This window comes from Zonotrichia leucophrys, chromosome 5 (assembly GCF_028769735.1).
Source record: "Zonotrichia leucophrys gambelii isolate GWCS_2022_RI chromosome 5, RI_Zleu_2.0, whole genome shotgun sequence".
NCBI classification, from domain to species: Eukaryota; Metazoa; Chordata; class Aves; order Passeriformes; family Passerellidae; genus Zonotrichia; species Zonotrichia leucophrys.
Window position 1 is genome coordinate 15731480 of NC_088175.1, and position 17361 is coordinate 15748840.

Below are 17361 nucleotides of genomic sequence, written 5' to 3' on the forward strand. Positions count from 1 at the left end.
AGAAAACTTCAATAAAAAAGATATAAATGTAGCTCAAGCCCAAATTAAAATAGGAAAATCATGCAGTGGTTAAATTGCCATAATACATGTTGTTGCTCTTCACTCTTCTTCATTTGGCTTTTTTTTTTCAGAAATCATCTCCTGAATTTTTGCTTGTTTGTCATTGCTATTACAGCAAGTTTAGAATTTCGTCCCTTTAACTGCATTTTAATAGCAATGTATTATAGCATGATTTATCAACATATGGCAGGTGGAAGCTGACACAAATTATAATGAAAATTAAAACACTCATTTATGCAGCAGGCGATTATCATTTAAGAAACATTTATTTGCAGGCTTTAAAAATGAGAGTTTAGAACCAAATGGGTTTAAAATGAAAGTTTTAATGACTGTTACCTTTTTCCTGCAGCCACTCCTCTACAGGCCGGTTATATTTGAAGGGGATTTTCTGTTTTACCATTTGGAACCGTTCACTATCAGTGTTGCCTTTAAAGTTTAAAAAACAGCTTAAAAACAATCTGTAAAGTCAATGAAATAGTTAAAACATCCTAGATTTTTTGGGTTTTTTTATGAACTTATTTAGCTATAGATAAATAAGTGCACACGTGTGTACATATATATATATATTTGAAAAGAGAGAGATTTATCTTTAGTAGAGTGGAGAATAGTTATACATCCAATTGCCTGAGGTTCTGGAAGGTCAAAGAAATTAAAGCCTACAATAAAAAAAAAAGATTCTCAGATTCTCCTCAGAGTATTTGTTTATCCAAATTGGTTAGAAGGCATGTGCAATTTGTCTGCAATGTGAGACCTTGCGTGAACTCAGTGCCATGAGTTAAAACATTCTGATCAGACTCTGGATCTGACTGCATATGGACATGGCACAATATGTCAGTCACGTAAACACACAGTAGAAATTTGAAAAACCTTCTTGCACTAGTAAAAGACGCGTTAGGACTAGAAACCCAGTAAACAGGAGAAAAAGGAAAGGAAGAAAATATAAGAAATCGAAGCCAAAGTATCTAATAGAATTAGTTTTAAAAAAAAAATCCAAACACCTAAGAAAGGAAAGATAAACAGAAAAAAAGAGAAGTAAAATTTGAAAAGAGAAGAACTGTTAATTAAGGATACGTGAAAACTCCTCTGTTCAGTTACCAAAGACTTGGGCCTGTTGCCAGAATAAAACAAATGCTTAAAAACTAATTTAAATAAAAGCAGAAATAATTGGCCAAAATGTAAATTCCGGAAATTACAGTTCCACTGTTCCATGTTGATGGATAACAGACTCATCCATTAAAGTGTGCTCTGGTGGAAAGCTCCTATCACTTGCATAGCACAGAGAGGCACAGGATTCACACAAAGCCTCTGTCCAAATTCCCTAGCTACTGGAAAATTGCACAGGTCAGATAGAACCTCTAGTAGAAAGGAGCAGCTCAGTTTGATGGTGCTAGGAAAGACAGTGAACAAGTGCCATCATTCTGCTTTTTTATCTTCTTCAGCTAGAGTCATTTTCTGATTAATTCTAATTTTTGCCTCAAAAAAGAGTTTTACAAAAACTCTTCAGACAGGCATAAGAGGTATCCTTTTTTTACATGCAACATTATAAAATTGTAGAAAAAGGATTAAGCCCACAACTTAGTGAAGTAACGCGACCATAAGCAGAAGTTCAGTAAATCAGTTGTGCTCCAGTATGTGTTTTGAATAAACGGTGGTCAAAGTCAGTAACTGCTCTGCACAATTTGCAGTATTGCCTTTAGAGTCACACATATAAATATCCTAATGGGGCTTCACATTTATTTGACTTTCTGAAACAGATGCTGTAATCTTTTTTCAATATAAAGAGATATCAATGAAAAAAAGCGTAATTAAAAGCTAAATCATGGAAGTCCAGCCAGTCAAGAGCAGACACAGTCACACTGCAGGGAATATGCAGTGAATCTCATGTGTTTGATCACCCTCACTGCATAGCTGTTGCTCAGAAATGCTGCCAGTGAGTGTGCGGGACCTGCTGACCACAGCTGGGCTCTCCAGCAGCACCTTGGGACTGCTGACCTTCTGCTGCACGTGAGAAGCACGAGAGCAACACGCCAGATATAGTCCCACAAGGATTCATATGACCTAATCTTAAGGAATATTTGTAAAAATCATCATCTATATTACTGTAAGCTGAGCTGTAAGGAAAGCAGAAATTTGCATTTGGGTTAGTATCTCCAACTATAGCGAGGGACATTTAGGAGCCTTGCTGCTCATTTGGGGTACATGGTAAAAAAGAAGCAAAAGCATTTAAGAACAACTTTACTGGCCCAGTTGCTTACTACCTTTCTGAAAAGTCAGATGACTTTTTACTTTCCATATCATATATTAATTGTGGGAAACTCCTATTCCCCATCGCAGAGATATCTAATTAAGCACCATCTGACACACATTATTGCTCCACTTTCTCTGTTGCACCTCAGATGCCTGCCATATACACTTGGATACTCAGGTAAACTAAAAGGAAAAGATAAAATTGAAAATACTCTCTGAGTCACCTGCCAAGTCATATTTAATAATGTACTGTGGTGACTTGGAGTCACTCACAGAAATGAAGTTACATTTAAGTACATTCCCAGCTCTCATAATTGATATCAGCACCACCAAAAGTCAATTCTATATTTCTATGAATACATATTCCTAAACAGAAAATATGAACCATGTTCAATCCAGGAACCCAGAAAAAACTGATAAAGAAGAGCTGAGTTAATATAAACAACAAAAACAAAAACAAACAAACAAACAAAAACCAAAAAAAAAGAAAAAAACTCTACCTAAAGCTAAAGAGACAGTAACATTAACAAAACAATGATATTTGATGTTTATTAATAAGAAACTGAAATCACAGTTTCTTTTCCTGGAAATTCTGCCATTCATTTAAGCCTAGGGGCAGCTTACAGGACAGGGAAGCAGACCCATTGGTTTGTGGAGAACAGAAAAAAAAAATTAAGTCAAGCTCACTATGAAACCAATTTTTTTTAAGATCAGTTAGCAAGACATTCAGCTTAGGTCTTTTCTCAACACACTCATCCATGCCCACCAAAGCAGATCAATCTCATAAATGCAATCATAAAACATTCTGCATCTCCTTTAGGATTTTTTTTTTGTTTAGTTGCAGTGTGCCTATTTTTTTTTCCTTTTTTTGTGTACAGGGAAAGAGTACTAGGTCATGAAAATTCTCAGAAGACATTTCAATGGCACTTAAAGACCTTAATTTCTCCCTCAACTCAAACTTGAAGACTTACAAAGAGGTTGCGACTGCTCCTATTTTGCATGTGATAGTGACAGACACAGTTTTGATAGAAATGGGGGTTATTCCCCACTTTATAGAGTACATTTTTGAGCTAGGACTGGTTACATAAGTGCATTGGTAATAAAACGTTGATGGGCAGGCACGTTTTCTATAGCCCCAAAGAAATTTTCTAGCACTATTTGCAAGCAGCAAGAAGCTCCACTGTCTTCATCCATATCAGCATGCACATAAGTAACCTTTTACTGCTGGAAATAAGATCTTTTTCAGAATGAAGACAGTTCAGAGGAACACTAGAGTCAGCCAGGGGCTGGCATGGACTGCTTCTTCCTCTATGTGAAAGGCTGACTGTAGAAAAGAAAAAAATGTGGTGAATTGAAACTCCTCAGAAATAGAGTCTGTCAAGAACAGGCCAACAAGACTGAGGTAAAAAAAGGAAGTGGGACAATCAAAAAAGACATGATGATGAAAAATGGGTTTCTTATAGCTCTAGACCTTCAAGAAAGCCAGAAAGGACAACTATTCCCCACCACATCTTTAAAAACTTTTTTTTTTTTTTAAATCAGGTTTAATTTAATTTTATTATGTTATTATTATGCAGATATATTCAGCGAGATTAAAATACATATAAAAATCATACCTTTAAAAGTAATGAAAAATTGAAGGGCATTAGAAAATTCAAGTAGGTTTATATTGCAACATTATTATCTGATCTATTATATTTTGGTTTGTTTTTAAATTTTATTTCAGACATAAGTAAGAATGATTTTTAAAAACATGTGCATGAGAATGTGTTTACTCATATACCCAATTACAACAGTGAGCTAAAGAACAACCTTTTCATTGTTAAGTACTTAGAATAGCCATTAAATATAACCAATAGAACCACACAATTATTAAATTAATACTGACTTGGAGTTGTGCTTTAAAAAATAAACACAACATTTGATATGAGAGCTCAAACAGGAAATATCATGGTTTGCAACATGAAGTAACATAAGTTCGGCATGCAGAAAGCTTATTGAACCTCTAACAGCTGAGGCATGATGAGATTAAAGGTGTTTCTCATCCATCTTCATACATATAAATTTTAACAATCCTTTTGTGACCTCAATGCAATTTCTATCTATAGTTGAATGATACAAACATTCAAACAACCTTTTCACGTAGCTAATATAGATTCTGTCTTTTTTTTCTTTTTGAGTCCAGATTTGATTCCAGGCTGTTTTTCAGAATAGAATACACAGGATAGAGTGGTTTAAATTTTCAGAAAATACTCATAATCACATAATTCTTCTGCGTTCAGAATCAATGTGGGTCTCAAAGGTCGCAGGATATAGCTTTTTTATAGTAAAATTGTGTTGATTGGTTTTGCCACTTGTGATTTACTAAATATTTTCCTCCCGTAGATTCTAGCTGCTTAAATGATTCAAGTACCAATAGGAAAGGCTCATTTTAAATAAGTTTCCTCTTTTTTCCTTCAACCACATAATAAATTCCTGTATACCAATATGCCTTAGATCTGCCTAACAAACTTAGCTTCTTCTAAAGAACTGTGCCTCACAAACACATTATTTTGCCTATTTTTATTCCTTTTTTCATGCAAAAATTCTAAAGCCAACTGTGAAGACTAGGATTAAAAGAAGTCTTTTGTCCCATTTAGGACTTTTTTTAACAAACTGATAAGCAATCAGACTTTTATGACCTCAAGGATTTTAAGAGTAACATCTTGAAATCTTCTAGATTCTTGAATCTTGGTTAACCTGAATATTCTAAATATTTCAAATACCATTGCTAAGGACTAAGTACTTTGGAAAGGAACATGGTAGAAGTGCTCTATGTTTTTTTGGGTTTTCTTGGATTGTCCCTCTTTTTCCAAAGGAAATGTGGAATCTAGTCATAAAAATAAGGGCCTACTGGTCAAATATGATTGGTTGCTGGCATTGTGTCTTTTTTTCTGAAGCCCTTGGTATCCCTGCTCTACAGACTATATTGATAAATAGATCAGATTCACTTTGAACTTCAGCTTTTGATAATCTTCAATTTAGACAAACTAAAATGAGGGGGGAGAACCCCAAAATAATTTGCTTGTGCCAATCACTCCTGGCAGTTCCCACAGGAAATACTTTTTATGTGGTGCAAGAGTCCAAGGGACACAGTTTAAATCTGCTCATGGGCAAAGCAGAATTTTCTTCCAAAAGGCTTCAGTGCTGGAAGATGTTATTCTTTTGTGCTGATGGTTCCTTTAAGAAAACAAGCAAGCTTTATTGCATTAAGCTTATTTCTAAACCAAAATGGAATCTTAAGCCAAAGAAAGTAGAAGAACAATTGAAACTCTGAAAAATCTGGCTTCTTGGCCTAGACCAATCATAATGATTTACTGCCTCTTAGGTGTGAAAGAGAAAACCAGAAAGGTTCCAGCAAATTGCACCAGGCAGAAAGAAAGTACTTGCTTTTAGGTGGAACATTAATCCATCCTGATGTGTTGTCAAATCTGTGAAGATGCTGAAAAGAATACCACAAGAAAACACTCATCTGATCTAAATTACTGTCACAGGCTGTTCTATGGAGCAGAATTTTCTTCATTGCTTCTAAGTCTCTAAAAAGAATGAGACATTTTATCTAATGAGCAGTTATTAAGTGAAAGATGCTACAGTGATACTAAGGATTTAAAGAAACATCTTGAGATCAGTGTTGAAGCTTTAAAATGTTTCCACCATTTTCCCCATATTGTAGATGGAATATCAGTAGGAAAAGGGCTTGTTAACACCTAGTGTTTGATAGCTCAGTTCACCCAGCAGCCTGTAATGCCAGCTCTCTTCGACTTTTTATGGATGCCCATAATATCACTAAGATTTACACACACTTAATTGACATCATCGTGGGAGAGAAGCAGTCTGCTACAGCATGAAAAGTGTATATTTGATGGGTAAATGCTCTACTAACACAAATTAATCCAGTTCAATTCAACTCCAAAACTCTCCTAGGGCTGATGCTCTGTGCCCTGGAAAAGGAGACTTCCATGCGTCATGGAGAAGTTGCCATTTCCCCTCTGATAAAGGGAACAAAAGTTTCCCAAGTGTGCTTGTGATTGGCACAGACTGAACCTCTTTTACCACTTCTATTTTCAGGCAGCTGCACTTGAAAACCTACAAGTTATTGAATTGCTCAATTTTCACATTTCCTTAAGTACATATTTTGTTTTAAATACTACGAAGTACAACCACTATTTGTCCATAGCTTGTATGCAATTAGATAAGTGACACAAGTCTATTAGTAAAGGATTGGAATCTATTTTTAAGACTAGACCTTCCTCCATACATCAAAAAGGAATAACAACACTTACAATCAAGTTTTAGCATCAGGTCTGTTTATGTATAGATGTTTATTTTGTTGTTTTACTGTAAGACCATATTGTGGTTTATGTTATATAACATAGAGAATTGTTGCACTAAAATCCAAACATGCAAAAAATCTCTACTTACAGTGGCTTTAGAAAACACTTGAAAAATGTCCAAACCTGAAACCACAGATGTGGCTTATACAAAAAAACGAGACAGGATGGCCATGCTAAACAAAATAATTACAAGGCAGATGATCTGGAATCTTTCTAACTATCACAAGCTGTCCCTCTAAAAATTCTTGTAAACCTTCAGTTTTGCCTTGTATAAAAGGAGAGCTATAGAAAATTAATTACAATTTGGGATTTCATTTCATTTTAGTGAATTGAAAAATAGACAAGTCTTAACATTGTTTAGCTTTGCTTCAGTTCTTGGATATTATATTCTTCCCCTGCCTTCACTGTTCAATAAAGTTGCATCTTTTGCTACTGAATTCTCATTTTATTTCTTGTCCTCATTTTCCCCTTAGTCCTGGATACCCTTGACTTTATCTTAAATTCCCTCTGATCACAATGTTTGCTGGGAGCAACACCTTTTATTCTGTTCATCTCACTATGGACTGGAGTTAAAAGCTGACCTTCACACTGCAACCCTCCTCAGCTCACTGCCCTCATGATAACAGAACAACAAGGTCTTGGTAATGTAGGTACTAAAAATATGAGAAAAAATTAGCAAGCAAGACTCCAACAGTAAAAATTATTCAGGCAGCTGGAGATGTTTCTAAGTCTCTAGTTCCTTGACCAAAATCTTTACAACGCCACCACTCCCTATTTTTTCTAATCTATTTTGACCTAAAAAACTTGAGGTTCTAATTAAAAGTAAAGCACCATTCAGGCCAAAATCATTGGGAAATTCAGAAGCAAACTAAGAGACAGGAGTTTCAATGTCTGTGCAGGAGGTATAGCTAACGTGGACCACAGTGACACTAATAAGACAAAGAAAGACTTGAAGAAGTCATCTAATTCAATGTTCTGCCCCAGGACAAGATCAGTAACATTTCAACCTCTCTTAGATTAGTCTTTCAATTCTGTTTTGGATGGCTGAGAAAATAGGTGCCTTACCTTTGATAATCTAACACAGAAGCACAATAGGAGCAAAATGAAAGAAAACTCAGACTAGCAAAGGTGGAAGAAGGTTAATCAAACCTTTTCAGGCATCCAGAAGAAAAGAAATATTGTCAAAAATGTGACTCAAGTCCTATTTTATATGTGCACATTATGCTGAATCACTTCAGCCCAGTAGAATTTGAGGCCATGGGCATGAAACAAAAGCAGTCTGCTTTAGTTCTCATTTGAGCTATGTTGGAAAACTGAACTAGTGTACAATGCAGAGAAAGCAGTTACCAGTTCAACCTCTGTAAAAATCTGAAACAATTTGGGTGCCTACATTACTAGATGTTTGAAATGTTTTGTAAGGAATGTGTAAATTACTGTGTTTTTTCACTGACCAGACCCAAATTAAGCCCCGTGTCAGGCAGCCAAGGCTGAAGTGTCTATTAAAGAAAAACCGAAACTACATATTGATCTTTCCATTTTAAGCAAGGAAAAAAAAATCATTTTGCAGGAAGAAATCAGAGACTGGAATAAAATACACTGCTATTATCCCTACATCCCACTTCTTTGATTCCCTTGTGAAAGGTCAGGATGTGATTTATGTTGCCCAGTGGGAACAAGCAGCAATAATCAAATACCAAAAGCATTTTATTTCTATTGACACTTTAAATTCTATTGACTCTCATTTATCTAGAGGTTGTTTATCTGTTTTGTGCATTAGGCAAAGTCAGGACATAGAAACACTAATATAATTTACATATTTGAGGTGAAGCATTGGAGCTACATGAGTGTAGCTATTTTGCTTCCAGGAGCAATGTGAGACTGAAAACAGCTCAGTTGCCTTTGGAGGGTGCATGATCTGAGGTAAGAAAACTTGTGGCTTTACACCTGCTTCTTGAAGGGTCAATGGCTCACTACCACAACCCTGCAAATAAGAGCAGCTCAGTTCCAGCAGAGCTGAAGTCTCTGCCTTGGTGATGGCAGCAGGATTGACTCCATTAGAAACCTTCAGATGTTTCTGGATCTCATTTCCCTGTGCACATATTATTAGGGAGATAATATGGGGAGTTAAATGTACAAATAGAGAGAGCATGTGCAGTCCTTTCCCATAAATACAGTGCTACTGTAGGGAAGCTGCTCAGTCAGTAACAATAATGAGAGTAATGCCTTTAAGGCCCTTGGTCAAATGTCACTGATCAGGACTGGAAAGCTAACCAGTTACAAATAACCAAATGGCAAAAACTCTATGGAAGTGGCAAGTTCTCCAGAATGAGTGCCAGGAAATAATTAAAAACATGTAAGAAACTGATAAAAGAAGAAATTTATTAAGAAGGACTTCCTATCAAGATTGCATATTAGACAGTGCTACAGTATCCTCAGGGAAATTCTTGAATTATTTAAAATTTTCCTTGAAAAAGCATTGGGGGATATCAGTTTATTACAGAATGGAATAAATGAGACAAAACAGGCCTTTCCCATTTCTAATTGCTACAAATCATGAAATCAGTTCTTCTGTTTGCATCAATTTAGAAAAAGGAAACGAGAATTCTAGGATTCTGTAGCAACCCAGTGAATCTTCTCAAAGACAGATGCTATTCACAAAGCTGCGCCATGACCAAGAGCACCAGGTACTCAGTAAGTAGCAAAGATGCAAATTCATTGACCCAGAAAGACTTCCATGTTCAGTGAATTGTAGAATATTTTCTATTTAAGTCACTAAAGATAAGGTAAATTGGAGCTTTATCCTCAGTTTACTGATGGGCAAAACCAAGCAGCAGAGTGGTAAAAGCATTACCCAAGATCACAGAGAAAGGCATCTCTAAACACAAGGCTGGGATTAATGAACTTCTGACTCCTAGTTCCATGACTGGCCCCTTTCATTTCTGACCATCCTTTCACACAGTTGCTCCACTTCAGATTGTAGCATAGGATTTTAATGACTTCATGCTTTCCAATGCCTTTAGCAAGCAGGGAAAAGGCTGATGTGGATGCATAAACCCCTTCTGTCACTGCATGTCAGCATGTCAACCTGGGATTACAGCTGGCACTGTTTTTTCTGCAGGCAATGTGATCAGAAAAGCACAAAGTTGTTCAAGCCTGTGATCCCTCAGGACAGATGTTTGTTTGCTCATTCTTACTGTGCACACATGTGTGTTTATGAGAGAGCGACAGGGACAGAAGGAGAGTTAGGAAGAGGGAGGGAGATAGAAAAGAAATAAAACATAAAAACTCTGTTTGATCAGAAGAACTGGAATAGAACTAACCCAGGAGAGAAATGTAAATATATTCATGTCTGGGAACTCACTGCATTGCACTGTGCAGCAGGATTCTATTAAGCCTGAGTCTCCATCTGAGAAATATTTCTCCATCCTTCTGTGCACTACTTTATACAGCTACATTTCATGTACTATCAAATGGCTGAAGCAATAGCAATTGGTTGGAGGGGGCTCTGAGCAATGTGTTCTAGTGGAAGGTGTTCCCATCATGGCAGGGAATTTGGAACTAGATGACCCTAAAGGTCCTTTCTAACCCAAGTCCTTCTATGGTTCTAATCAATCTTATGCCATCAAAGGAGAAATTTACCAGAAATCACTGTTGATAAGGCTTATGCTTGGTACCTGGACCTCATACAATCATGGAGCAATGAACACAAACAGATGAGAACAGCTCAAAATATTTGAGCATTCAGTCAGGATTCACATGCCTGTGTGAACAGCTGTATACTTTGGCATAGAATTGTTGGGAAGAACAAGCTAACAGGATATACCTGTATATCTTAGTATGTAATTACTATTCATGGAAAATGGCTGGATGTAAAAGAAATACAGGGAAAACCACATGGATTGTATCTGTTTTGCACCATAGTATATCAGGCACTGGAACTCGAAGGCCTGTGGTAAGTATATGAATGCAATACCAATACTTAGGGATATTCCAGGGTTCTTAAATCAGATACCAGGTGAGAACAATTAGGCAGAAAGATGCATCAATGCCCTATGGATACTCTATCTTGGAATATTTTAAGTGATCATTTTGACACAGAGCAAATACAGGACTGGGAAATCATAAAGCTCATCTCTTCCTGAGTTTTAGCTTATGCTGTGCTACCATTGTCAAAGGTTAATACAACTTTTCCTAGGCATTCACTCTGTGCTCCAAGAATTTATCTTACAAAGAACTCTAGTCAATAGAACTAAGCTGAGAGGAAAGAACTGAGATTTGAGAATCAATACCATCAATGGAAAAGGAATCAGAAAAATAGAGGAAAAATTAGTGATGCCACTAAAATACCTAGGTTTTGGTTTGTTATGGTTTAAATTTGGCTGAGCAGTGGGGTCAAAATGCAGCAGAAGAAGTGGGACTATTTCCACATAATCATGTCTTCCTGAATAAATCAATGAGGGGAAAACAAGGAGACATTTGCTTTCCAACTGAGAAATAAAAATGTAATTGCTGTAGATATGATACAAACACATACAGCTTATTTGACTTCATATTTCAGATCACAAACTAAATGCAGAAGTAGGGCAATTTTTTTTAGAAGGACATCTTTTGGGGCATATTTTTGTTGTTGCCATGGTGTGTTACTGTATTTCTCTGGAGCATCAGACACTTGACAGGTCTCAGACTCAATAAGTTTGATTAGAGGAACAATCAGGCTCTGGGAAGACAGAAGAGAATCCCAAATCCAGGACCATTGGAAAAAAGTGTCATCTTGACCATTAAAGCAAATTTTCTCCTAAAGTATTTGGTATTCATCTGCAGATTTGACATATTGGACATCTAGTCTGATGCAGGAAGATGTAAGAGTGTTGCTACACTAATTCAGCTAACAGCAGAATATACAACACAAATAATACATACCTCTGTTTTTTTGGACAGCACCAAAAAACTTTTACTCAAACTGTCAGTACTTTCTGTTAATGTTTTCTTTATCTAGGCTATAAACAAGATAAATATTTTGACTAAATTAAAACTAGTATTGCCTGTAACATATATTTGCATATTAGAAGAACCTTTTATGTGATTGCTATGTAGCAGTAATAAAGACGGCTACAGAAGAATACCTCTTACTCCTCTTCCCCTCTCCCTCAAGGCCTATCAGTGGGATCCTGGGTGGGAATTAGATAGTCATGGCAACTTGCATGAAGATACTTTTCTGTGTTTACTTCCTGCCTTAGGCAAACTCCTCCTTTCAACCTTACTGCTGTTCAACCATACTGTGCTACTTGCTCTGCTTCATTACCTTACACGTCTTCATAAAGACTCATGCATTTCCCTCTTTCTTCATGCCAAGCTGACAAATTCCAGGGCTTGATAGACTGCCACTCACATGGGCTTGAGGTACCTGAGCAACTTAAAACTACATCTCCCTCAGACTGAATGCGGTGTGTTGCAACAGCTCAGATCAGCTTTAAGAAACAAAACAGGAGCAATGGATACTGGAAGCTGCAATATAACCACCTGTTTGTTTTCTGTGTTTTCTTTCTTCTGTCCTCCAAACTAGAATTTGGAAGATAGAAAGTCCTTACAACACTTTCATGAAACTCTTTGAGGATGGAGCAAATTAGAAATAAACCACACCTTCATTTTTTTCCGTGGAAAAGCAAAATAAAAAGTACACAGCAGATAAACTAAGTGTAGTGGCAACATTTATGTAATTTTTATATCATGTCAGATCCTGTCCCATCATCCAGTATGGAAACACATGCATTAACATGAGGTTTTTTGCACAAATTTCAAAGTATGTTCGTTTGTTGATGACTTCATCAACAAGTCTTATATGTTTTATATGTCATTGGATACAGGGGAACAAAACTTGAGTGTTCATATCAGGCAGCCATATTTATCAGTTTTCCAACTCTAAAAATAAATTATAGATGCTATGGCCCTGCAGTGACAAGCTACAATCAACTCTTGATTTCATCAACTTGTCATGCTTTAATCATCCCTCTTGGCAGATCTTTCAACATATGTTGCAGTACTGCCTTCAAAATGTGCTCCTCCAATTCTGTTTTATTAACCCTGTCTTTTTATATGTTTTAGGCTCATTATGAAATGCAGTAAATCTGTCAAAGGCACTTTATATGCTGTCTCCAATTCATGCTGATAGGAAGCATCTAAGAGCTCATTTAAGTCCCACAAAATGAGTTCAATATGAAAAGTCAAAATCCAAAATAAAGTATGTGACAAGAACCCTGGTGATCGTATTCAGCCTACAGGGCTAATCAAAAAATCAGTTCTTTTGTTCCTTCCTTCATTGCCCGCTCAGAAGGACATTTGGATAGGAAAATATTAAGACCACAGTGGGATCTGGTAGCACCAAGAAAAAAATCCCTTCAGCATGCAGATCAAGCAACACTAATGATTCTAAGTCATCCAGTACAAAATCCATTTTCATGAAGACAACTAGGTTCAGCCAAACTTCTTGCTATTACCTTGGTTTCAGAAGCAAGGTTTCAGAAGTGAAAAGGAGATCATAACAGCCTCAAGTCTGAGGGAAGGAAAAGATTGCTACAGGGTCACAAGAAGGTAGAAGCCAAAGTTTTTGTGAGGAGTTAAAAGGTGGAAAAAAGAGGAAATGACATGTCAAAGTCATTCTGCAAGACAGAATGAATTTGGGGGAAGAGGACCTAGGCTCTGAACAGCACATAGAACTAGAAATTTCCTCTAAGGAAATCACTGAAGTGGTGCAATATGAGCCATGTAGAGGTACTGTGCAGGGATAAGTACAAACTTAGAAACAACTTGTTGCAATGACTCAAACATCTCAGTGAGTTCTGCTTTTGAGTTTTCCTTGTTAATTTCACAATCAGCATTAGACTTTGCATCACTGAGCTCACAAGTACTAATAATCACAACATTGTATATTATTTACAACATCAGTGCACGTCAGCTGAAGAAAAGATATGTAGCCTTTTATTGATTTCCCCAGTGATGCTACTATTAGACCTTCTAAACTTACTTCCCTTTTCTTGTCTAATGCATTATAAATTAAATAAAGCAAAGTTGGAAGAGGTAATATCCCCTTGATAACAGTTAAAAACAGACAAGTTCTCTGAAACAGAAGACGCAAAAAAAATTACAGAAGTAGAAAAATATAATGCCACTGATTAAAAAAAAAAAAACCTACCATGAAGAACTTCTATATCCTGAAATGAGGCTGATTTTTTCAACTGTATTGGGCTGACTCATAAAAACTAGTAATCTTCAGTAATTATGCCTATATAAGTGAAGACTAATACAGATATCACACACTATCACCACAGTTAAGGCACTCTTATCTTCTAGGTTGGTCAGCAGGTACCAAAACAGAGTACAGAGAAGTCAGCTCAGTCCCCTGCTTCCATCTTGGGAAATGTACTGTCTCCCCATGTTCAGTAATAAAGTCAGTGAGATGAACTCTAGCATGCACAAAGAATCTGGATACAATCTTGTGAGACCTTCTGTTTCCAGGACAAGATGGGGATAATATATAAAAATCAGCAATCATGAGTGGGAGCTGCCCTGTGTGCTTTACATCAAACAAATCCTTGCTAAATTTTGTCTTTAACAACTACAACAATCACTGCATTATCTGAGGAAATTCCTCATCATAACAAGCTCTTGTGTGTTTTGTGTAATTCCTTTACAAATAACCTTGAGCCTTCTGTATGTCCTCTTAATATCTCAGGAGAGGATCTCATTTTCTCCTCCTCTCTTCCTCTCCTGCCTGCCTTCCCCAGCCCCCCCTCCTCAATTATCTCTTGCTGTCTTCTGGGTGGTTATGTTTAATCTCAGGATTAGGCAGAAGCCTGCAGTTTGCTTTGAACAGCTTATCAGCTTCCAAGAGACATTTACAGGGAGAGAAAGACTCCAGTTTTGATAGCAGTAATTGTATTTAGCTTGTAAGATACAAGGCTATTTATCTCATGGCTGGGAAATCACAGAGGGAGAGAAAGAAAATGTTGTTGATAAAAACTAAATAAAGCCTAAAAGAATGGAGAAGAGAGAGGAGAGAGAAGAGACAGAAGAGAGAGAGGAGAGAGAAGAGAGAGAAGAGTCCTCAGAATCTTTTCGGTAGAGGGATAAAGTGGGAAATGGATCTCATTGAACAAAAAAATCATGCTAGTTGTGGAAGGAGACTGAAAATAACAAGGGAAAGGTAATAAATGGCTTGAGCAGGACAATAAATGACCTGTTTTAAAGCAGTCTACGAATTCTAGTTCAATATTCACGGTTGTGAAAAACTCATGGAATTTTATTTGTAGAGATGGGTAGAAGCATTTTGAGAGATATTGAGAACCAACACTGCATTTGAAGATAGCTGGATCTGTGGATATCCACATCTCTGGAAATGAAATCAGCTTTTTTTGTTTTTCACAGAAATTTACAATAGTACCCATCATGAATTGTGCAGTGCCATGCAACACTTACTACTTAAACCAGCTTCAGGTTCCTTTTTTATAAAACGCCCTTACCATTTCACACTAGCAGTCAGTATTCAGTCTGCTCTCGCCAAACCAGCCTCATGCTTTATTTTTCCCACCTCACAATTCCTATAAAAACTGTGATGCTGGCTTAAGTTCTCCTACTATATTACTCCATTTTTAAAGTACCTACAATAGGTTTGGGTGGGCATTTATGAAAAAAATAAAGTTTGAGATATTTTGAATCTTATTAAGCTGCCACCAGTATTCTAATTTGCTACAATCAAAGCATGAAAGGGTTAACATCATCTCACTGAGAAATACCCAGCACTTTGCAAAACTATCAAATGGGTAACAGCAATTTAAAAAATGCCAGATTCCAATTATTCTGATACTTTTAATCATAGAATACTTTTGCTAAAGGAAGAATAAGCTAGAACCAAGCTTTCAATCTTATCAAAACAAACAAAAATACTTCAAGTTCTTTCCACCACCATAATTAATTCTCTAGAGTTAAAACAGATGGAATGAAAAATACATCTATTTTTTCTGTGTTACAGAGATGCAGCATATAATTTCAGGTGTCCAAAACATGTCTCATAATCATGAAATTTTCTCAAAGGTGAGAGGTCACAAAGTGAAAAAAAATTAAGAAAAACTGACAGACTTGAGATTCCTTCTGTAGCCTCTGTTGCATCACTTTTCACTTAAATGCAGAACTTTAACCTCTACCCGACATTCTCTGTCTCTTTGTGAGCAAGTAGTTTAGACTAGACTAGAATATTTGGAAAGTAGCTACAATTATCTAGATCAATCAGGGCTGGCCAAAAGTCAAAGCATGTTCTTAAGGGCAGTGTCCAAATGCCTCTTAAAGACTTATGGGCATGAGGCCTGGTGACAATCTCTCTAGAAAAATGGTTCTGTTTGACCAGTCTGTGAGTAAAGTAATGCCTCCTAAGATCTATTGTGAGCCTCCTCTAGCATAGCTTTGAAACACTCCTACATGCCCCATCACTAAGTACCATGGAAAAATAGCTCAGCACACATCTCTGCTTCCACCCTCGGAAAGCTGCAAAGAGAAATGTCACCCCAGCCTGCTCTGCTCCAAACTCAACAACCCCCAAGTCCTTAGTCCCTCTCCATAGGACATGCCTTCCAGTCCTGTCACCATATTTGCTGCTGTCCTCTGGACATTTTCATGGATGTTCACATCCTTCTCAAATTATGGGACATTACCAAGAGTGAGACCACACAAACACTGAATAGAACAGAACAACCACTCCTTTTGACTGGCGGTCTGTGCTGGCTTTTATGCTCCCCAGGACATGGTTTGCTGTTTTCACTGTCAGGGTCCACATATGACTTACACTGAGCTGCTGCCCACCAGCACTCCAGAACCCTTTCTTCAGGGCTGACCTCCAGCCACTCTTCTCCTAATTCATAGTAATGGCTGGTGTTACTCTGCTCCAGGTGCAGAATCCAGAATTTGTTCTTGCTTAATTTTATCCCATTAATCATTGTCCAATGCTCCCATCCAGCTAGAATCCCCTGCAAGGTTTTTTGCCCCCTGAGGGGGTCAACAGCACCAGCCAGTTTAGTCTCACTAGCAAACTTCCTACATCCACTACCTTCCCTTCATCCACAAGATAGGTGACCTTACCACAGAAGAAGGAATATACTGAACAGATCTGTCCCTGGAACTGAACCCTGAGGAGCAGCTCTGGTGACCAGCTGCCAGGCAGATGCAGCCCCATCCACCACAGCCCTCTGAGCTCTGCATTCAGCCAGTTCCTAACCCAGTGCACTGTGCACAGCTCATCCCACAGCTGGGCAACTTGTCTGCAATGGTGCTGTGAGGGATGGTATCAAAAGCATTACTAAAATCCAGGAAAAATTACATCCACTGCCTTCCCTTCATCCATAAGGCAGATGATCTTACAACAGAAAGACATAAATTAGTTACACGGAACGTTCCCCTTGTGAACCCATGTTGATTGTGCTTTATGACTGCATTATTCTTCAAATGCCTTTCAATAGCATACAGCATAATCTTCATAATTTTTCCTGGAGCTGAGTTTGGACTAACATGTCTGTAGCTCCCTGTATCTTTTCTCACACCCTTCTAATAGCCTGGAATAGCAGTGGCTACGTTTCAGTCAGCAGGGACCTCCCCAGACACCAAGACCCTTGTGAGATAATAGAGGAGTCCTGCTGCT

The 17361-nt window shown here is 37.4% G+C and overlaps 1 protein-coding gene across 9 annotated transcripts in view; it reads right to left on the reverse strand.

Annotated features, from left to right (window-relative positions):
* NRXN3 (neurexin 3) overlaps nucleotides 1-17361 on the reverse strand; it is a 964874-nt gene that overhangs the window by 113402 nt on the left and 834111 nt on the right. For 6 of the 9 annotated variants that reach the window (XM_064715475.1, XM_064715471.1, XM_064715470.1 and 3 more), the window contains one exon: nucleotides 397-486. The exons of the other annotated variants lie outside the window; for them this stretch is intronic. In XM_064715475.1, the coding sequence (XP_064571545.1) occupies nucleotides 397-486 (90 nt within the window). The remainder of the gene's footprint in view (nucleotides 1-396; nucleotides 487-17361) is intronic. 9 annotated transcript variants of the gene reach the window in all.